Source organism: Sus scrofa, chromosome 1 (assembly GCF_054392235.1).
Source record: "Sus scrofa isolate SSC_HxYL_T2T_F1_AM1 chromosome 1, Sscrofa_HxYL_maternal_Yorkshire_Landrace_v2.0, whole genome shotgun sequence".
NCBI classification, from domain to species: domain Eukaryota; kingdom Metazoa; phylum Chordata; class Mammalia; order Artiodactyla; family Suidae; genus Sus; species Sus scrofa.
Genome location: NC_139383.1, coordinates 44,292,415 through 44,315,132, shown reverse-complemented (window position 1 = coordinate 44,315,132; position 22,718 = coordinate 44,292,415). Strand labels below are relative to the sequence as shown.

The following is a 22,718-nucleotide window of genomic DNA, read 5'->3' as shown; positions in this document are numbered from 1 at the left end:
GAAGGTCAGAAAGGAAAATCTAGTGGGACAAAGAGATGTCACTTGTAGGGGATATAAGGCCCATTAAGAAAAACAGCAACAATTTCAAAACAGCACAGTACTACAGAGTCAAATTCAAGTCTGGAGCATTAAAAAACTAGTAATTAAACAGTCGATTCAATAGCAGAATGGGAAGCAAATCAATTGAATAATTCTAGGTGAAATGGGGTACTTTTTTTTTTTTTTTTTGCTTTCCTCTTGTGTCTGTAACTGAAATATCTTCCTGCCTTTTTTTTTTTTTTTTTTTAGGTTGTAGCACATCCTTGAGTTTGGAACCTGAGAGGCAAATCAGAGCTTCGTCTTCTTGGGAGTGGATCAATGAGACTGGAGATCAGGTTCGTTGGTCTCCTGGCCAAGCTCGACTTCAGGACCAAGGCCCGTCGTGGGCTTCGGGGGACCGGAGCAAGAATCACAAACAGAGAGAGTGGCTGAGGATAGATTTGGGAGAGAGAAAGAAAATAACAGGTACTGACACCAGTGCAGTTTCACAAAACAAGATGACTTGCAATTGAAATTATGTCTGGAATTTGCGTAAGTGTCCCTACTCAAAGTTCTCTGTCTTTTTAAAAAGTAGCAAATCAGAGTTCCCATTGTGGTGCAGTGGAAATGAATCTGACTAGGAACTATGAGGTTGTGGGTTTGATCCCTGGCCTCACTCAGTGCGTTAAGGATCTGGCATTGCCCTGAGCTGTGGTGTAGATTGCAGATGTGGCTCGGATCTGGCATGGCTATCTATGGCTGTGGCGTAGGCCAGCAGCTGTAGCTCTAATTCAACCCCTAGCCTGGGAACCTCCATATGCCTAGGGTGCAGCCCTAAAAAGCAAAATAAATAAATACAAAGTAACGAATCTTCACATTGTCTCTGTAGGAAGAACCTATGTGCAGAGTGTAAAAATGGAGTGTGGATTAGAGAGTTGATGTCTCTGTGCTAAAACTTTTTTATGGTCTATTGTCAGTGATCATCTGTGATCAGGTTTCTAAATGCAGATAAGTAGGCCTGGGAGTTCCCTTAGTGACATAACGGTAACAAACCCAACTAGTATTCAAGAGTATGTGGATTTGATCCCTGGCCTTGCTCAGTGGGTTAAGGATCCGGTGTTGCCATGAGCTGTGGTGTAGGTCACAGACGAGGCTTGGATCCCATGTTGCTGTGGCTGTGGTGCAGGCCGGCAGCTACAGCTCCGATTCATCCCCTAGCCTGGGAACTTTCACGTGCAGGTGCGGCCCCAAAAAGACAAAAAGAAATAAGAAAAGTAGGTCTGTAAAATGATTTGACACTTCAAATGAGGGGGCGGGGAGGAAAAGCAACCTGCAGTTATAATGCATGTTGTAGATATAAACTAACTTATAAACAATAATTTCTTACAAGGAATTAGGACCACAGGATCCACACAGTCAAATTTCAACTTTTACGTAAAGAGTTTTGTAATGAACTTCAAAGACAATGACTCCAAGTGGAAGACTTATAAAGGAATTGGGAATAATGAAGAAAAGGTAAGAAGTACTCTAGAAGAAGGAACTGAGTAGGAGAATGGGCCTCCAAATATTTCCATCAGTGTGTTTCCAGAAAACAGGCATAGCACCGTGTCAGATTACTTAGCCTTTGATGGCAAAGCCTTGTATCTTCAATGTCAAGCATGTCTATAAAAATGCAACAGACATAGAATCCTGGCTTTGATCTCATATAACTAGATATGAGTGAGTTGATAAAGAAACAGGAGTTCCTGTTGTGGCGCAGCAGAAACAAACCTGACTAGGAACCATGAGGTTTCAGGTTCTATCCCTGGCCTCGCTCAGTGGGTTAAGGATCTGACGTTGCCGTGAGCTGTGGTGTAGGTCACAGACATGGTTCAGATCCCCCGTTGCTGTGGCTGTGGCATAGGCTGGCGGCTGTAGCTCTGATTCGACCCCTAGCCTGGGAACCTCCATGTGCCACGAGTGAAGCCCTAGAAAAAGAAAAAAAAAAAAAACATAGAAACAAATAGAATCTTCTGGTATAAGTGACTTGTTTCTACAGGTGTTTCAGGGCAACTCTAATTTTCGGGATCCCGTGCGGAACAACTTCATCCCTCCCATTGTGGCCAGATACATACGCGTTATCCCCCATACCTGGCACCAGAGGATAGCCTTGAAAGTGGAGCTTCTTGGCTGCCAGATTACACCAAGTAGGACTCAGGGTGAGTCAGTGAGTTATTGGATTCTCCTGTTGGTTATCTCCTTTCACAGATTGTTGTTCCTAATGTGGTTTTTCCAACATCTCTCTCAGGTAATGACTCATTGGTGTGGCCCAGAACAAGTTCAAATACTGTTGGCTCAACTAAAAGAGAAGATGAGACAATCTCACAACCCATCCCCTCTGAAGAAATGACCAAAGGTAGAGCAGTTATCATTCTGTGGTTTCTTAAGGAATGTAACTGGTACTCCAGCCAATAATACAGTAGCTTCAACATTTTTTTTTTCTCTTTCATATAAGGAGGCAGATAGATGGTCCACAGGTATCTGCACATGTGTAAAATGAGATATGTCTACACTATTCATTGCAATATAAGTAGAGAAAGATTGGAAACAAATTTATGTGCTTTTCAAACACTAGGTAAATCTTTGTGGAAAAATAGCACATTTATGCTGTGAAATACTCTACGGCCATAAAAAAAAGAGTATGTTAGTAAGAATGTGTCAGAAAGTTCTCTAAGGTGTATTGACGACTTGAAAAAATAAGCATGGTATAGAACTATTTTGGCACTCTACATGCATGTAAAAAGAATAAAGAATATATATTCCAGTATGTCTGGAAAAATGTAAAGAAAGATAATTTCACTTTCTATGGAAGAGGAACAGAGGTAGAAGGGAGACACTCCATTCTATACCTTTTTATACTTTTTGATTTTTGAACATGTAAATGTATAATCTGTTCAAGTAGTAAACATTAAACATCTTTTTTCAGAATATAAAGTAACTTGCATATTACTGTTATGAAATTTGGAAAGGTTAAAGATAGTTAAGAAAAATAAAAATCATTCATAAAGCAGCATCTATAATCACCCTGTCAACTATATCTATAACTTTGGGATAAAATGGTAGCACACAATATATTTTGTTTTGTGGCATATATTTTTCACTTGATGTTGCGTTATGAGCATTTTCCATTGGTATTAAATAGGTGAAAAACCAAAGGATTAATATCTCTATAGTATTTTTTCATTTGGACATAGCATCATTTAGTTAACCATTCCCCTATTTACTGGATGTTGATAGATTTTTCCCAAATTTCCACTCTTATAAGTAAGAGCAATTATTTACATATTTTGCTCCCTTCTAAGTTCCTTGTCCTCCTTTCATAAACAACACATTTTCTCTCCTGATCATTCCTTTATTTCCTCCCAGAGAACATAGAAAAAAGAGGCTGAAGAACAAATACTCCTCCTTTAGCTTTCATGGTTTCTACAAGCTTGGGGCCTCTTCAGTGGCTGTTAAAGTGACCTCCTTCCTTAAAACAGGCAGTTGTAGGAAGCTGGGGTCTGGTGTTTCAGGCAGTGGAAGGGGAAGCACTGTTGGGGTCATTGGGCTGCATTTCCTTTCAGTCCACGCTTCCAGTGCTCTGCTCCTGGTCTCTGTTACTGTACAGGTCCAAACCCGCCCACCGTCTGGGGGAACTGGTTGATTGAGCCAACAGCTCTGTGCTGTGCTTAAATCATCTACCTGCCTGAATAGCTCCTGGCTGGGTGTGGGCCAGCTATAAACCTTCCCCCCTCAATTTTGATTTTTGGAGACTAATACCATCCAAGCAATAAACTGAGTAAATACGAATCCCGAGGAACATTGGAAAGTGTCTTGGCCCAGGGGGAGAGGGGGGCGGGTGTGGAATAAATTTCATTTTCCTAAACTTTAGCTGGGATTTTGAATCATCTCATTTTACTTTCTGCTCTCAATAAATGCCCAGCATGTATTCTTTTCCCTGTATGTTAAACTGTTGAGGACCTTTCAAATCAGAGTTCAGTTTTAGGTCATGAAATTTGGTTACTGTTCATTTCTGTCGTAATGCGGTGGCTTTTCCCCTTCTTAGGATTAAACATCACAACTGTTGTTATTCCACTGGTGCTCCTCGCCCTGCTGATTGCTGGAGTGGGAACTTTTGCAATACTTAGAAAGTATGTGACTTCACATTTAAATTTTTTTTTCTCTAATTATATAAACAATTATAAAACCAAAAGTTTAATCTTCAGATGTTCATATGTAGAAAAGCAGCATTACTTCTTCCAAGATAAAATGTTAACTTATATTTTTAAGACAAGTTGGATAGAGGTAGAATGTATCAAGTATTATTTTATGAACAGAACTTATTTTTACTTATTTTTTTCTTTTTAGGGCCGCACCTGCAGTATATGGAAGTTCCCAGGCTAGGGGTCGAATCCGAGCTACAGCTGCCAGCTTATGCCACAGCCACAGCAACTTGGGATATGAGTTGCGTCTTCGACCTACACCGCAGCTCACAGCAACGCCCGATCCTTAACCCACTGAGCAAGCCCAGGAATCAAACCTACATCCTCATGGATACTAGTTGGGCTTGTTACCCACAAAGCCACAACAGGAACTCCAGAACTTATCATTTAGAAAACTTTTTCAGTGGGATTTTTTTTTTTTTTTTTTTTTTTGTCTTGATAGGAGGAAGAAGAAAGGAAATCCTTATGGATCAGCTAAGACTCAGAAAACAGGTTAGTTGAAAACTCTACAGTTTTATTCTGTCTTTGAGGAAGGGACAGAATTTGCTGATTAAAAGCATGATTAGGTGCTTTTAATCAGCAGATCCTGATTAAAACCCACATTTAAATGATTAAAGAAATATCTAAAGCCTTGAAGTTAGCAGATCTGCAAGAAGGAATGTATTATATCCTATCACTTCATTTTAATTTGGAAATTTCATAACTAGTTAACTTTTACTTTTTGTTTAACATCATCCTTAGTTAACTTTTACTTTTGTTTAACATCATCCTATCATTTGTCAACATTAATTGGGGGACAGGGGTCACTGGAGTTTAAGTCACCACACTGCCTTTCATGAAGGAGAAGTTATAAAAGGGGGGAGGGACTAGGCAGGACTGGTTTCAAAGAATTCTTAGGACACAGGATGCCTAAGCAGTGAGCTGGCTACGGCCCAGAGAGAGGGCAGCAGGGCAGGACCCCTGAGAATCTCAAGGACAATCTAGGACTCCACTTCCATAGGATCTAAACAGCCAGCTGTGTTGACTCCTCAAGCTGACACTGCAGATTAAGGAGAACCGTGGCCAGGTGGTCTAACCTAGAGATAAGCCGCGCCCTGACGGGCACACACATAGAACAGTTTACAGACACAGGGGAAAGCATGGTTGAGACGGGGGTTGCTGTTGCAATGACCTCAGCCTGCTGTTTCCACCACACACACCTGAAGAGCTGTGGTTGTGCATTTATCATGGTCTGCAGGCAAAAGGCAGCCTGACCTCTGACTTCATAGAGTATGTGTGTTGTGTTTCTGCGATACTAGTTTGTTTCATGTCTTTTTTCCAGATTGTTGGAAGCAGATCAAATATCCCTTTGCCAGGCATCAGTCAGCTGAGTTTACCATCAGCTACGATCATGAAAAGGAGATGACACAAAAGTTGGATCTCATCACAAGTGATATGGCAGGTAAGTACAAGCCTCCGTGACAGGGGAGGTGTTGGAGGTGCTGCTCATGGGAGAGGGGAGACCAGGAAGAAAAATAAGACTCACATCTTTTGTTAGATGGGGTCTGAGAATCAGTCATGTGTGAAGTTTTCTCTTTCTGCTCTGTGCAGTGTTACAAACAGACACTGAAATATTTTTCGAAAGCCCCATTCAACCAAGCCTCTTACACCTGCAGGGGCCCTGACAACCACAGCAGTGGTCCTTAGGTACCACTGAAATCTGGAAGCCCTTGGAAGTTCCTGTCATGGCTCAGTGGTTAACCGAATGAGTATCCATGAGGATGTGGGTTTGATCCCTGGCCTTGCTCAGTGGGTTAAGGATCCAGTGTTGCTGTGAGCTGTGGTATAGCCTGGCAGTTGTAGCTCTGATTCAGCCCCTCGCCTGGGAATATCCATATGCCATGAGTGTAGCCCTAAAAAAAAGAAAGAAAGAAAAAAAAAATCTGGAAGCCCTTAATCAGTCTGTTTTTGTTACTTAGGTTTTGAGTAACATGCCAGGAAAGGGACTAGGAAGATGAATTAAGCACAGCTCCTGTCTTGTAAGAAGAGGAGGCAGGAGATGAAGGAATCAGTTAGAATGTCCTCAGGTTCCTGATCAGCCATTGTCCAGAGTCAAGTTTTTCAAATGATTTGTGAGGAAGGAGTCATTTTTTGCTTTTAAAAAAAAAGGAAATCTCTAATCCATCAAGGACTAGTATTTTTGTAATGTAAACTTAGTAAATGAACATTTTTAAAAGATGTAACAAAATATAATGCTCTCATTTTTAAATTAGACTCAAGGGACATAAAACTACTTGCTAAAATTGCTCTTCCTGAACACTTTCCATTTGTGCACTTACCTTTTTGCAGACCTGTCACAACCAGTTCTAATATGTAGGCATCCATATACCACACTCTGAGTAGCACTGCTGGCTCTCACTTCCTGCTACTCCAAGTACATTCTGAGGACCAGCAGTTGCACCCAGGAGCTTTCTAGAAACATGGGCTCTCAGGCCATGCCCCAGGCCTGCTGAACCAGAAGTTCCCAGGTGATGTGTATATGTATTAAGGTTGGAAAAGTACCAGTGGAAAGGTTACTTGACCTGCTTCAGGGGCCAAAGGAGCAACTCTACCACCAAAATCCATCTTATTCCCCCCCTGGACAATTCTCACTCTGCCTTGGGAGTGAGGCAAGGACACAGAAGAACCCCTTGTCCTCCTTTCATTCTCCTTCTTCTTCTAGTAGAGCCTCTCCTCCCTCCTCACCATGTGGTCCTTCTCAGGCACCTTAAACGTGCAAGGACCCACGTCCCACTCTTGCCCCCACTCTTCTGCAGTCTCACCCACTCCACTCCAGAGCTCCAGAGTGCTTCCTTTCCTTCTTGTCTGCTCACACCCAGACTTCCCTCTTGGTCTCCAGTAAGTCAGTAATTCTTGCCTGCTGGACATCATCTCCTGCAAGTGTCATCAGTTCCTCAGAGAGGACCCAAACTTGAACCCATTGTTCCTAACCCTCACCTCACATGCTCTGTGCATTCCTTCTCTAATTGCCTTTTGATTGTGGATCCTGTTTTTTCAGAGCTTTACATCTGGGAAGCATCCTCTTTCCTCCCACCCTGCCTACATCATTGGTGACAAATTCCTCTGATACCTGTCCCCTTTCCAAATAGCCTTTCTGAAGCTGCTGCCAGCCACCTGATTTGTGGCTTCTATATTTCATTTCTCTGCCTTTTACTTTTTGTTTTTTTGATCTTTCCTTCTTCAGTCTCCTTCTGGAGTTACATCTCTTTGCCAGTCTCTTATTTAGGGTCCTCAGTAGATTTCTACAGAATTAAATCAACTTCCTAGCAAGGCTTCTAGTGCCCTTTGTGATCTAGCATATGGGTAACAGCTCACACTTGGGACCTATGTTCGAATTCTAGCACTACTGGCTGCTACCCCTGTGATCTTGGAAAAATTACTTAATTTTGGAGTTCCCGCATGGCAGTGGGTTAAGTACCCAACTACAGTGACTTGCTGTGGAGGTGCAGTCCCTGGCCCAGGAACTTCCACATGCCATGGGTGCAGCCAAAAAGGTGGGGGGGGGGGGAATTAGTTAATCTCTCTCTGCTTCAGTTTTCCATTTGTAAAATGGAATAATAGTCCTCAACTCATAGTACTTCTTTTTTCAGAGGATTTAATGAATTGTTCTCTTAGTATCATAGAATAGTGCCTGGCACCAAGAAAGGACTCCCATAAATGGGAGCTTCACCATTATCATTAGTCCCAACCTATTACTTCACTCTTTATATTGTATTAAATTACTCCATGTCCCTCATACTCTGGCCACATCACACTGTCTGTGGTTAGTTAATAAGTTGTTCAATCACTATTCCCATTCTTCACGGTATTATCTCCACCTCCAAAATCTGGCCTCTCAAGAGCCAGTTTAAGAGCTGCGTGGAGTATTTTCCCTCATGGTCCTCTCTATGGTTAACCGTAATCTCCGCCTTTCTAGGTCCCTGCTACCCTTTTCGGCTTCCTAAAGCAAGCGTGTGGTTGTGTAGCCCATAAGTGTGGCGTCGGTGCCTTTTGCCCGGGCCTTCTCTTCACCCCTGGTACACGGCGGGCGCTCAGCAGAGCGGGTGCAGCGCAGCGCCCCTCTACGCACAGTGGGGGTGCCGGTGCGGGTGGGGTGCACAAACCTCTGCCCTTTGGGTTTCAGATTACCAGCAGCCTCTCATGATTGGCACCGGGACGGTCACCAGGAAAGGCTCCACCTTCCGGCCGATGGACACCGAGGCGGAGGCGGCAGGGCCGGGTGCCGAGTCCCGCAGCCACTACGACTGCCCCCTCCCGGCCAGCCGCCACCAGTACGCCCTGCCCTTGACCCACCCGGAGCCCGAGTACGCCACGCCCATCGTGGAGCGGCACCTGGCCCGCGCGCACACCTTCTCCGCGCGGTGCGGCCCCCGCGGCCCGGGCCCCGGGCCCGCGCACAAGCATTCCCTCTCCTCCGGTGCCTTCTCCTCGGACGCCGGCTACCAGCAGCCGCAGAGCCCCACGGGCCCGGGCTACGACAGGCCCACGGGCGGCGGCTTGGCCGTGGGGCGCGCCCCTCCCGACTATCAGAAGCCCCAGATCGGACCCGCGACCTCTGCTGCCTACTTGGCCCCCAGAGACTGCCTCAGACCCCTCAACCCGACGGCCATGACCGCTCTTCTGTGAACACAATGTGAAAGCAAGCTGCTGTGGTACTGAGCGTCGGCCCTGGAGGGAGGTGTGTGTGTGTGTGTGTGCGCGTGTGTGTTTTAATAGGATCCTGCTGTGGAGTCCTAGAGACTTCCTCTCACACTGTTTACAGAATTGTGCAGCTGGTTTTGTTCTGATCCTTAGAGCAAGCGTCTGTGGGTTTTTTGTTAGGCTAAAAAACTGAAAAATCTCATATGGCATTTTCACTTCTCTGACTGTGATAACTGAGCTGCTTCGGTGTAAAATGTGCAATCTGTACAGAGTTGTATTTAACAAAAAGTAACTTAAGTTTGCTTTAGCAGGTTTTAGTTCTGCACAGAGGTTAAGTGGAAGAACACAGCTGTTGCAAAAACGTTTATGAAGCTGTTGCAAAAACGTTTATGATAGTATGTCTACTTTTAAAATATATTTTTCTGATACTGTGTTAGCAGCAGGTCTGTTTAAAGTTAACCGTGTTGTTATTATGGTTCATTTCCTTTCCTTTGATACGGAGAACTAAAAGCATTGTTAACATTCTTCTCCTGGAAGGAATGAAATTACTTGAAGCATGAAAAGCACATCAGGGTGGTTGTTAGCAATTATGATTGTAGATTAAAAAGAACCAACAAACAAAACCCAACCATTTCAGCAGCTGCCTGTTCCTTAAACTCCACTTCAGGTGAGATGCAGTGGCTGGTCAGGACATGCAAGGAGCAGGTCCCCATGGCCTGCGGGGGACCTCACTGTCCTTGGCCTGGGGGACCTGGCTCTCTGAGCAGCTGCCTCCATCACACTGTGCTTCTTGCTCACCTCTGGCCTGGCAGATACTGTACAGCTTTCACATGCAAATCTGCCTTTTCAAACTGTCTTGCAAAGACAAATGCCGAGACTTCCAGCAACCAAACTGCTCTCTCAACTGAATGAAGCAACCAAAACTGCTCTCTCAACTGAATGAAGGTGGCACAGCAATTTCACTCTGAATTACTGTGTCAGATGCTTTTTTGTACCTCAGATTAAAAATATTGCTGAAATCAGACGCCCACACGTTTCATGACTTTCTTCTGAAATAGCACACTGTACTCTGAAACACAAAAAGTTATTTGGAGTGTTTTCTTAGAAAAGTGACTGAAGCCAGATCTACAGAGCTTTTCTACTGAGATGGTTAGAAACAACGTATTTTGTAAGAGAATTTCCCTCAAGTACATGTCTCTAATTCCAGATTAGCCCAGACCTCAGCTGCACCTCCTCTTCCATAGTTTTTATCTGAGCTTGCTTTGTGAGTTCACTGTGAGGGGAATTTAACCTCTTTTGCCAAAGAGGAAAGTGTTTTGTTTGTTTTTAATTGAAAATGTGGACCAAAAGTCCTTTCCCTAAAAAAATGTATTATAATCCTATTTGTACGACTGTGACTTTCTGTGAAACACACAAATTTTAAAATACTGAGGTGCTGGCAGGTCACGGCAGACTATCTGTGGTTATTGTGGAAGATAAACCATTTACCTTGTGAGTTTACCTGGTTTTCTATGCATACTAATTGTAATAAATTATGCAAAACCAACGTGCCCCTCTCTCTCATTGGCGTCCTGCTTGGTGGGCTTTTGAAGGTACTTGAGGCTCAGCCTCCTAAAGAGGGCAAGGAGTACAGTGGAAAGAGCACAGGCTTGGAGTCCCACAGGACTTGGTTCCAGACCTGGGTCTGCCACACAATAGCCAAGGGATCTTGAGCCGATTATTCTGGAAATAAATGAAGACCAACCAAATGAGAACAAGCAAAGCCTATTCAGAACTTGCTAGAGCAGAGGAATCCGCCACCATTACTTCCGTTTTGGTAGAGACTCACAAGCCACGGAGGAGTGGGAAAGCTTTACAGTGGGAAAAGGGGAAGTCTTCAAATATGCCCTGAATGGAGGCTCTTGGCTAGGGGAGGCTGCAGGATGGATTAACTAGAAGGGGGTCATCTTCTATAATTGGTTAGAGGTGCATATTTGGCTTCCCCCTGATTGGTCCTAAGTTGGAAATGGGGACAAAATCAGGAATGCTGTCAGTTATTAATCAAATCCTAGCAGTTTGTGGTCAATTGTTTCAGGTGTATTTTAGTTTGGCTTCCTGGATTGTTACCAGAAATAAAAGTCTGACTTGCTACAAGTCTGATTTCTAGCAGCTTGCTTTCTGGGCTGGTTACTATGGATAAGAATTGGCTTCCTATGCCTCTTGCTGTAGGTTGCTGGCCAGAGTTGTTTTTACTTATGATCTGGCCATGATCCATTTATATATTCAGTTTGTCATTACATAACCTTGAGCCTCAGTTTCCTATTCTAAAAGGATGTGAACGTGCCTTCCTCCAAGGCTTCCAGATAAGAATTAATTGGGACATTTGGGCTGTATATATTTTTAACATTAAAAAATTAGTCCACAGAACAAACTTCTTTACAGCGGAGCTGTGTCCATCTGTCATATTTCTTCCCTATACACATGATCTAATCATGACAGGGGAGAATAGGGCTTGGCTTTGGAACACCACTTCCTCAGGATGGCCTCTCTGTAGCCGAGGATGGGTAGCTCAAAAGTCTGTCTGATACACCCAGCACAGCCAAGCCTAAACTAGAGGATAAGAGCAGAAAAATACTGTTTTTCTTTTTCATTGTTTTGCAACATTAGCACACATGATAAGGTGGGAGTGAGATTAGTTCTGTTTTCCATGTTATCAAATACTATTGGGAGGCAAAGATTGCATTCTCTCATTTCTTACAATTGTGGCAGAAACACATCTGCTCTGACAAGGCTGCTGAAACTTTGCTCTGGGTTCTGTTATTATTATTTACACTTGCACTGGTGCTTATAGTCAGCCTAGAAAATATCTAGAAAGAATGCTAGAGATTTTTCTGTGTTTATTTTACCCTGCTTTAGATTCCGAGCAGAAACTGAAATCACATTTATACAATAGGCACAACTATAGATACCATGAATAGCCTTTCATAAAAACATCCCCACAAGGCCTTTCATAAATTCATGTATCAGTTCAGTGATCCAAGTGTAGCCACCAGTGTGGCCTCACACTTCTCAAAATGCTTCTCTTGCATTCATTCATTCATATGCCAAATAGTTATTAAGGTTCTGAGACCAATGATCACTCTGCACTTACTTGAGCAAGACTGAATGCCTAGGCTCTTGCAGAACCTGGGAGGAGCTGAGTCCCACTAATGAGAAGCTACAGCTGAATATGGTCCTCCTAGCAGTCCCTGTCCCTACCTGCAGCCCACCCAGTCACCCACTGCCCCTCGAACCCACACTGCTGGGTTCATGGCCCACTGCAGATCTCACCTCCCGCTAAGTGTCCTTCTTCCAGCCTCTGCCTGTCCTGGGAATAAATCCCCCTAGATGAGATGCTTTAAAGATTTTTCATGCTGCTTTTGATATTCTGCAACTTTGCTACTTTGTGTTTGGCTGTGAATTCGTTTGTTTTCACTTGAGGCTTGAGCTTCTAGTATCTTAGGATTCCTCTTTATCAACTATGAAAAATTCTCAGCCCCTTTTCCCAGTACTACTTGCCTCTTTGCTGTTTTCTTCCTTCACCCCTGGAATTCCTGGATGCTCATTGGGAACTTCTCATCCTCTCCCCCATGTCTCTTCATGCCTCTTATTTTCCATCTCTTTTTTTCTATGCTGCGTTCTAGGTAAGTTCCTAAAAAGCAACATGGCATAGTGGTTGAGTTCATGGTGGACAAGGAACTTGGACCTCTGTGCACCTGTTTCCTTATTACCTGGGAGGGGGAACAACACTGTATAGGATAACATATTACTAATTTCCAATTCTGCTATCTAATTCAGTCATTGAGGTTTTTTTTTTTTTAATGTCAATTTAAAAAATTTCTGGAGGGTCTGTTGATTCTTCAAATCTGTCCTTTTATACATTGTCTATATTTTCTTTGCCTTTGATTCCTTCTTTTAATCATTTGAAATCTTCATCTCATTTAGAGTAAAAGCCCATGCCTGTGCAATGATTTATAAGGTTCTGGCAACACTGTTGAGTAGAATTTCTACAAGAATGGAGATATTCTCCCAACTGCTCAGTCGGGTAGCCACTTGCCACATGTGGCCATCGAGCACTGGAAATGTGGCTGGAGTGACAGAGGAATAAATTTTTAATTTTGTTGACTTTTCATTTATCTAAGTGCAGATAGCCACATGTGGCTACTTGCTGGACAGGACAGACCTGTGATCTGCATCCCCTACTGTGTTCTCACCTCTCCGACCTCTTCTCCCACCTTGTTCTCCCCTCCAGCCACATGGGCCCCCTGGCTGTCACCTGCACATGCCAGGAGCACATTCTGCACTTGTTATTCTCTCCCAGGAAAGCTCTTCCCCTGCATATCTGCATGGCTTGTTCTTTCACCTGAGGTCTTCCTCCCTCTCCCTGTCCGAAAACTGTACATTTCTCCCTGCCACATTATCTGTCTTTCCTGCTTCACTTTCTCCTTAACACGTGTCACTGTCTAATCCAACACAATTTTATTTTCTTATTATCTGACTCTCCCACTAGACCATATCTGCTGAGGGAAATGATTTTTGTCTGTTTTGTTCCCTAAATATTTCCAGCTCCTAGAAGAGTGTTCAAGGGGTATTTGCTCCATGAAATGGGCACACAAGTTCTTGGGGCTCTGTCCTATTTGTTGTTTCTACTGACTTATTTGGGATGGTTGGTGTCTCTGTGTAGTTTCAGAATTTTGATGGTGAGGCCTCCCTCAGCAGGGCTTTTTCCTCCTTGTGAAAACTTCGTGATAATGTCCTCTGAGAGGTTTTGAATTTGTATCTATCAGGTATACCAGGTGGGGCTGCCAGATAAAATACAGGATACTCAGTTCAGTTTGAATTTCCAATAAACAACAAATAAGTTTTAGTTTATGTTCTGTGGGATGGGACAGATTTATACTAAAAAGTTATTCGTGTCCTATAATTTCTATTTGCTAAATCTGGCAAGTCTCACACCAGGAGTATCACTCACCCAGCACCTGTTTTTATTTTAACTTTTGGATTGGTGGCTCCTAGACTGTACTTAAAATTTAACCCAGGCCTACGTGCAGCACAGGCCTCTGGTTTTAATTCCTCAGGGGAGGCTAATTCCATGTCATCCAGGACCATTCATCCTTTGTTGTGTCTTACTGGGCAGATTATTTTAGGTTCACCCTTTCACTGTTCCTGCCATCCATGCCTAATCCCAAATCTTGTCTCCTGCCCCTCCCTGGAGGCTAAATGCCCAGCATCTAAGGAACTGAAACCTCCCCCACCCAGGATGCCAGAGCCTCAGTTCCAGTCAGGGTCTGTCACCCTACTCGTCAGTTTCTCCCTTGATTCTGATACCTGGCTATTTCCCTTTATTTCTTGAGATTAGTTAGGCCTTTTATAGAATTCTGATTTTATTTTACCCAGGAATTTACAGGCAATTTCTTTCTTATCTAGTTTGCCATCTTGGAATGATGCTTCCATCCACCTCATCCTCACCCCAGGCAGGAGATAGCATGTGATTACCAATAGCAAAGGCTTTAGACCCCTATAGAACTCAGTTTCACCTGGGATTTAATCTTTTAAAATACATGATGTCAAGCACAATACTGGTGCTAAATTAAACAAGGAGGCCATGAGACCAACGTGGCAGCCTAGGTAAGCAAGCCAAAATCTAAGGCTGGAAGTTGGAAGTACCTCAGGGTTACAAAATGGAAACCTGGGGCAACCAATCGCAAACAGCCAACTGAGATTTAAGCAAGAGCCGATCAAATAATTTCCTTGTTTTGCTTCCGAATTTTTCACTAAGTCTTTCTTTTGGTTCTTTTGAGTGGAGTGCTTCCAACCACTTCCCAATTGTTGCTACCCAATTAGAATCCATAAATACTCAAACTCTTTAAAATGTTAATATGCCTCAGTGTATCTTTTAACACCAGTGATTTCTAAACCTACTTCTTAATCCCTAAAGTGAAAAGGATTATAAAAGAGCTGTTGTGAGGTCTAATTTATATCAGTGTTTTGCACACAAAGGTGACCAATACTGACTCCTTTCTGCCAAACCTAAATAGTCTTCCAACACCATGTGGAAAAGTGGGAAATTTCAGTGTCCAGCATGGTCATTTTTAAGATTTTCTGACATCCACTCTAGAAACCTGCAGTTCATTTAAACCATCTCCACACATGTCCACACCTGTTATCAGCAAGATCTCCAGCTCTGAAATCTTAGTAATTCTATCTCTGCTCAAAACCTCCAATTCTTCTGATTCCTCACCTTTCATCCTACTCATTCATTAAGAGATTTAATTTATTTAATGCCTAGATCCTATCATTTTCCTCTGATTGTTAAACTTTTTAAGTTGCATTTTCTTCCCTATCCATCACTTGAACTGTTTTAAGCGTTTTCACTCCACTGCCTTTCCAAGAATGCCAAACCTTGAGGCCCCAACAAAGCAAGTCTCCTTCAGGATACCATTTTCACATTTCCATCACAGCAGCAGGAGAATATTGCATAACTCTTCACATAGGGGCCCTTACAAACTGCCAGTTTCCAATTTACCTGGGACCCATTACTCTCCAACATTTTCACTTATTTTAGATTCCCTCTTTGTTTCCATCTCTCTCAGGACTATTCCAAAGCAATGCCACTCTGCACAATCTCACTTTACTCTGAGATCATGCCACTTCCCTCACCTAATAGTTGTTAAAATCAGATCTTAGAACTACCTGTCCCTCTTCCCACAAAAAGCTGCATCTACTCCAATTATTATTATTTCCCTTATTTTCAACCCTCCCCCACATTTTTTTTTTTCCTTTTCCACCACATATGGATTCCTGGGCCAGACATTGAATCCTATGCCACAGCTGTGGCAACACCAGATCCTTAACCCACTGCACCGGACCGGGGATAAAACCTGAGTCCCTCCACTGCAGAGACACTGTCAATCCTGTTGCTCCACTGCAGACACTTGCAACTTCTCCCTTTTAACTGATGTTTTCCTCTTGGCCTATAATTTTAAGATTTTTTATTTTTATTTTTAGGAGTTCCTGTTGCGGCATGGCGCAGCAGAAACAAACCCAGCTGGTGTCCATGGGAATGTGGGGTCCATCCCTGGCCTCGCTGAGTAGGTTAAGAATCCCGTGTTGCCATGAGCTATGGTACAGGTCACAGATGCAACTCAGATCCTATGTTGCTGTGGCCGAATAAATAGTTATACTGAACTATTTAATGCACTAAGAACTTAACTTTTTTTTTTTAAAGTATCCATAGCCATCATTTTATTTGAAGATTAAAGAGTCTCGGAAAAAGATCATATACATATCCTTATGAATAGGTCAATTGGCTTTAACAAATTTCTTATAAAAGTATTAATACTTTTGGAGTTCCCATCATGGGGCAGCAGAAACGAATCGACCTGAGCTTGCAGGTTCGATCCCTGGCCTCACTCAGTGGGTTAAGGATCCAGCATTGCCATGAGCTATGGTGTAGGTTGCAGATATGGCTCAGATCCTATGTGGCTGTGGCTTAGGCCAGCAGCTGTAACTCAGATGAGACCCCTAGCCTGGGAACCTCCATATGACATGAGTGCAGCACCCCCCAAAAAAATATTTTTTTATTACAGTTGATTTACAGTGTTTTGTCAATTTCTGCTGTACAGTCTCAGCCTGTAAACTTGTTCAAATCTATCACAAATGTAAATAATTCTCCCTTAGTATCTCAAGCTCTTCTGCCCTCTCTTCCAAGAGTGACTAAGCCTCCTGGAATTTCCATATGCTTTATCTCCCATTCATTCACTCTATTTTTTTTTTTTTTTGGCTTTTAGAGCTGTATCTGCAACATATGGAAGTTTCCAGGCTAGGGGTCTAATCTGAGCTATAGCTGTGGGCCTACACCACAGCCACCACAACAAATTATCCGAGCTGCGTCTGCGACTTACAGCTCACAGTAATGCCAGATCCTCGAGAAGCCAGTGTTGGAACTGGCATCCTCAGTGATGCTAGTCAGATTGGTTTCTGCTGCACCATGATGGGAATTGCCCTCGTTCTTTTTCTAATGGAAATTTTATTTTCTATAGTATCCCTTTGCATTTGTTCAAGTCCTCTTTCGCATCCTTTCACGGCATTTTCAATGGTTTTCATATAAGTACTGCACATTTTTTTATTTATGCTTAGATGTTTTTTGTTGTTGTCATCATAAATGGCCCCACACCTCCTTTTCTATGTGAAGAACTGGTATGGCTCTAGTGGAAGAAAAGCATGAATTCTGGGACTAGATCGCTTGGATTCAAATTCTGCTCTAGTTGTGTGACCAAGAAAATGTTATTTTACCCCTCTATAACTCCATTTCCTTATTTCTAAATGGAGAGCCTAACAGTATATATACCTCTTGGGGTTCTGCTGAACATTACAAGACTTAACAAATGTGTAAAACTCTTAGAACAGTGCCTGCCCCCTGATAAGCACTATGTTAGTATTAGAAGTTACAGACATCTATTTTAATACATAATTAATTTGTCCTGAATGATCTTATATACCGCTCCTTTACTGAATTTCCTTATTGTTATTAGTAGCTTTTAGTTGATTTAGTTTTGGGGGAATGTGATCGTAATGTCTGCAAATAATGCAGGTACAACCTCCTTTAACAGTGCTTACATATACATTTAATTCCTCCAGCACCATATTAAATGCTTCTAGTATCTCCCTACTAAGCATGATGCTGGCTTTGGGGAATAGATTATGTGGGGATATATGTTACTATGTTATGTCCTTTTTTTTCTTTATAAGAGTGGGTGTTGAATTTTGACCAATGCCTTCTCAGGATCTATGGAATTAGAAGCAAGTGATTTTTTTCTCTAAGATCCCTCTGTATACCCAGCTAAATGATTAGTAATACCACTAGTTGTCCTAACATTACACATTTAATTATGGTGTGTGAATCTATTGAAATGCTGCTGAGTTCATAGTAATAATGTTTGATTTAGGACTTCTGCATTAATATTTTTTGTGAGGTAGCTCTTTTTTTTCTTTGTGTCAATCTTTATCAGGTTTTATTAGCTTGATAAAAACAATTTAGAAGTTTTTGTTGTTGTTGTTGTTGTTGTTTTCTTTTTCCTCTTTCTAAGCTCCTCCCTTGCTAGGCATTGGAGTAATCTGCCCTTTAAAGGCTTGGGAGTATTGCCTGGTGAAACCATGTACTGCAGTAATTTGTCAGGGTGGGCAACACTCTGACAACTTTTTTCTATGGAAATCTGTTTAGATTTTAAAACTTTAGTTTTGGTAAATTATATTCTCTCGGAAAGGTTTTCAAATATATTCATACAGAATTAAACAAAACAGTCTTTCATTATTCTTTCAGTTCTCCCTGCTTTTATAGCTATTTTTCCCTCATTTCTTTTTTACATTTACCTTTACTCTCTTTATGATTTGTATAGCCAGCAATTTATTTAACTGTTTTTCCCCCCAGAAAAATTACTTGAAAAAAAATTTTAGTTCTATTTTTCTGCTTTCAGAAGCTCACAATCCACTTGCTACAGCCATAAGCAGGGGTAAAAATGCCCTTAACAATGGTGAGAATGACAATAGGGAAGCATCTAGTGAAACGACACCTCCCTGAATGTCATAAACATTGCTTACCAAAAATATGGGAATTTAGGGACACAGAGGGCATTTGTGCATGGTGGGAGGGGGTGTGCTACAGTCTCAACAACCTAGGAATCTAGTTGTAACTTTAGGAGTTCTTGCGTTCTAATAGTATAATTGCACTCAGCTACAGAGAAACTATTTCTAGTGAAATTCAAATCCAGTTCAACTATCGTTTTATTTATTTATTTTGCTTTTTTAGGGCTGCACTAGCAGCATATGGAAGTTCCCAGGCTATGGGTGGAATCGGAGCTGCAGCTGCCAGCCATAGCCACACCACCACCAGATCTGAGCCCCATCTGCAACCTACACTACAGCTCACAGCAACACTGGATCCTTAACCCACTAAGTGAGGCCAGGGATCGAACCATATCCTCATGGATACTAGTCTGGCTTGTTGTTACCACAGAGCCACAACAGGAACTCCTCAACTTTTTTTTTTTGCTTTTCAGGGCTGCACCTGAGGCATATGGAAGTTTCCTGGCTAGGGGTCTAATTAGAGCTACAGCTGCTGGACTGCACCACAGTCACAGCAATGCTGGGATCCAAGCTGTATCTGAGACCTATATCACAGTTCATGGCAATGCCAGATCCTTAACCCACTGAGCAAGACCAGGGATCAAACCTGCGGGCTGGTTACCGCTGAGCCCCAACGGGAACTTCCTCACCATCATTTTTAAAAAGAATCAAAGCAGGTGTTCCCTTCGTGGCTCAGCAGAAATGAATCTGACTAGTATCCATGAGGATGCAGGTTCAAACCCTGGCCTCACTCAGTGAGTTAAGGATCCAGAGTTGCTGTGAGCTGTGGTGTAGATCACAGACTCAGCTCGGACCTGGTGTTGCTGTGGCTGTGGCTAAGGCCAGTGGCTACAGCTCCAATTCGACCCCTAGCCTGGGAACCTCCATATGCTGCAGGTACAGCCCTTAAAAAAAAAAAAAAGCCCAAAGCAGAATTAACTGTAGTTCCATCAAACCTTGCACTATTTAAGAAAAATAAAAATAATTTTTGAGAGAGGAAGCCTGAGAAGACAATTTCATCTATATTTTCATTTCCCTCTTTGAATACAACCTGTTAAAGTTGAATCAAGAGAGGGATTTATGCCCTGTATCTGACATGTACTAGTTGTGTGACCCTGGAAAGTAATCTTTTCTAGTCCTCAGTTTATGTATTCTCACAATACAGAGTATTTTAGTTGATAATCCTCATAATGCCTTCTAGCCCTAACAACAGGTGAAAGTAGAATATCACATTTGGAATCTTCTGCCCCCTGTTGGTATTTTATCAAATTGCAAATTTTACCTCTCCATAGGATCTAAGTTTTATTTATTTTTTTATTTTTATTTTTTTATCTTTTCGCCTTTTCTAGGGCCGCTTCCACAGCATATGGAAATTCCCAGGCTAAGGGTCTAATCGGAGTTGTAGCCACCGGCCTACACCAGAGCCACATCAACGTGGGATCCGAGCCTCGTCTGAAACCTACACCACAGCTCAGGGCAACACCGGATCCTTAACCCACTGAGCAAGGTCAGGGATCAAACCTGCAACCTCATGGTTCCTAGCCAGATTCATTAACCACTGAGCCACGACGGGAACTCCCCATAGGATCTAAATTTTAGATGTGTTTTTTGTGTGTCTAATTTTCCTTCTTAGAGTCCATTCATCTATCATCCTACTTACAGGCTAGAGGGTTTTTTTGTTTTGTTTGTTTTCTTTTTAGAGCCGCACCTGAGGCACATGGAGGTTCCCAGGCTAGGGGTCAAATTGGAGCTAGAGCTGCCAGCCTACACCATAGCTACAGCAACACAGGATCCTAGCGGCATCTGCAACCTATACCACAGCTCATGGCAATGCCAGATTCTTAACTGACAGAGAGAGGCCAGGGATCGAACTCCCAACCTCATGGTTCCTAGTTGGATTCGTTTCCGCTGCACCACGATAGGCACTCCTGGAGGTTTTTCTTTTACAACTAAACACCTCTTAACTTGAAATTTAAATCAATCTTGTTATTTTTGCTGTTTAAATCTTCCTTCTCTCCTGATTTCTTTGAAAGTTTTGTTGCAATCTCCACTATTGTGATGGATTTTTATAACATTCTTATGGTTCTACTAAATTTTACTTTATACATTTTTTTTTTTTTGTCTTTTTTCTATTTCTTTGGGCCGCTTCTGCGGCATATGGAGGTTCCCAGGCTAGGGGTCGAATTGGAGCTGTAGCCACCGGCCTACGCCAGAGCTACAGCAACTCGGGATCCGAGCCGCGTCTGCAACCTACATCACAGCTCACAGCAACGCAGGATCGTTAACCCACTGAGCAAGGGCAGGGACCGAACCCGCAACCTCATGGTTCCTAGTCGGATTCGTTAACCACTGCGCCACGACGGGAACTCCTACTTTATAAATTTGGAGGCTATTTTAAATAAGTATATACAAAATTAGAATTATCTTAACACTGGAATGTGAAGGTGGCAGGATACAAAATTAATATACAGAAATTAGTTGCATTTTTCTACACTAACAATATCAGAAAAAGTAAAAACACAATCCTGTTAAAAATCACATTAAAAAAAAAAAAAAAAAACCAACCTAGGAATAAACTTAACCAAGGAGGTGAAAGAGCTGTATGTTGAAAACAAAAACACTGGAGTTCCCGTCGTGGAGCAGTGGTTAACGAATCCGACTAGGAACCATGAGGTTGCGGGTTCGATCTCTGCCCTTGCTCAGTGGGTTAACGATCCGGCGTTGCCGTGAGCTGTGGTGTAGGTTGCAGACGCGGCTCGGATCCCGCGTTGCTGTGGCTCTGGTGTAGGCCGGTGGCTACAGCTCCGATTCAGCCCCTAGCCTGGGAACCTCCATATGCTGCAGGTGCAGCCCTGGACAAAAAAGACCAAAAAATAAATAAATAAAATTTAAAAAAAAAAAAAAAAAAAAAAAAAAAACAAAAACACTGATAAAGGAAACTGAATATGATTCAAAGAAATGGAACAATAACACATGCTCTTGGATTGGAAGAATTAACATTGTTAAAGTGGTCACACTATCCTACCCAAAGAAATCTATAGATTTAATTTGATCTCTATCAAAATGCCCATGACATTTCCCACAGAACTAGAACAAAAAATGCCAAAATTTATACAGGGCCACAGAAGACCCAGAAATGTCAAAACAATCCTGAGGGGAAAGAACAAAGCTAGAGGCATAACCCTTTCAGGCTTCAGACATACTACAAAGCCACAGTAATCCAAACAGCATGGTACTGGCACAGAAGGAGACATATAGATCAATGAAACAGAATAGAGACCCCAGAAATAAACCCACATACCTACAGTTAATTAATCTACAAAAAGGAGACAAAAATATAGAATGGAGAAAAGACAGTCTCTTCAGAAAGCGGCATGGGGAGTTCCCGTCGTGGCTCAGGGGTTAATGAATCCAACTAGGAACCAAGAGGTTGTGGGTTCGATCCCTGGCCTCGCTCAGTGGGTTAAGGATCCGGCGTCACCCTGAGCTGTGGTGTAGGTTGCAGACAGGGCTCGGATTCTGCGTGGCTGTGGCTGTGGTGTAGGCTGGCAGCTACAGCTCCGATTCGACCCCTAGCCTGGGAACTTCCATATGCCGCGGGAGCGGCCCAAGAAATGGCAAAAAGACAAAAAAAAAAAAAAAAGAAAGAAAGAAAGCGGCATGGGAAAGCTCCATGTAAATCAATGAAACCAGAACATTTCCTCACACCATATACAAAAATAAACTCAGACCTAAATATAAGTCAAGACACCATAAAACTTCTAGAGGAGAACATAGACCAAAATTCTTGGACATAAATCAGAGCAATAATCAGACCAAGACAAGAAAAATAAAAGTAAAAACAAATAGGACCTAATCAGACGTAAAAGCTTTTGCACAGCAAAGGAAACCATTAACAAAACCAAAAGACCCCATGTGGAATGGCAGAAAATATTTGCAAAAGATGTGACTAACATTAATATCCAAAATATATACAAACAACTCATACAACTCAAAATAAAAAAAAAAAATAACCCAATAAAAAAAAGGCACAGAAGACTTAAGTATACATTTCTCGAAGATACAGACATTTCTCCAAAGAAGACATACAGATGGCCAACAGGCATGTGAGATGATGCTTAACTGTTAATTATTAGA

The 22,718-nt window shown here is 42.4% G+C and overlaps 2 protein-coding genes across 5 annotated transcripts in view; one reads left to right on the top strand and one right to left on the bottom strand.

The window, feature by feature from the left end:
- The window catches only part of DCBLD1 (discoidin, CUB and LCCL domain containing 1), an 80,303-nt gene extending 62,300 nt beyond the window's left edge, over nt 1–18,003 (top strand). For 3 of the 4 annotated variants that reach the window (XM_005654388.4, XM_084958386.1, XM_084958380.1), the window contains 8 exons: nt 289–504; nt 1,409–1,533; nt 2,057–2,216; nt 2,306–2,413; nt 4,103–4,187; nt 4,702–4,751; nt 5,581–5,700; nt 8,422–10,485. In XM_005654388.4, coding sequence (XP_005654445.3) covers nt 289–504; nt 1,409–1,533; nt 2,057–2,216; nt 2,306–2,413; nt 4,103–4,187; nt 4,702–4,751; nt 5,581–5,700; nt 8,422–8,924 — 1,367 coding nt within the window. In that variant the 3' untranslated portion in view covers nt 8,925–10,485. Of the gene's footprint in view, nt 1–288; nt 505–1,408; nt 1,534–2,056; nt 2,217–2,305; nt 2,414–4,102; nt 4,188–4,701; nt 4,752–5,580; nt 5,701–8,421; nt 10,486–15,965 lie in introns of those variants that run through there. The other variant, XM_084958381.1, reaches the window with a different exon arrangement.
- Nucleotides 1–22,718, bottom strand: part of PHF3 (PHD finger protein 3) — a 1,103,753-nt gene that overhangs the window by 982,705 nt on the left and 98,330 nt on the right. The window lies entirely within an intron of this gene.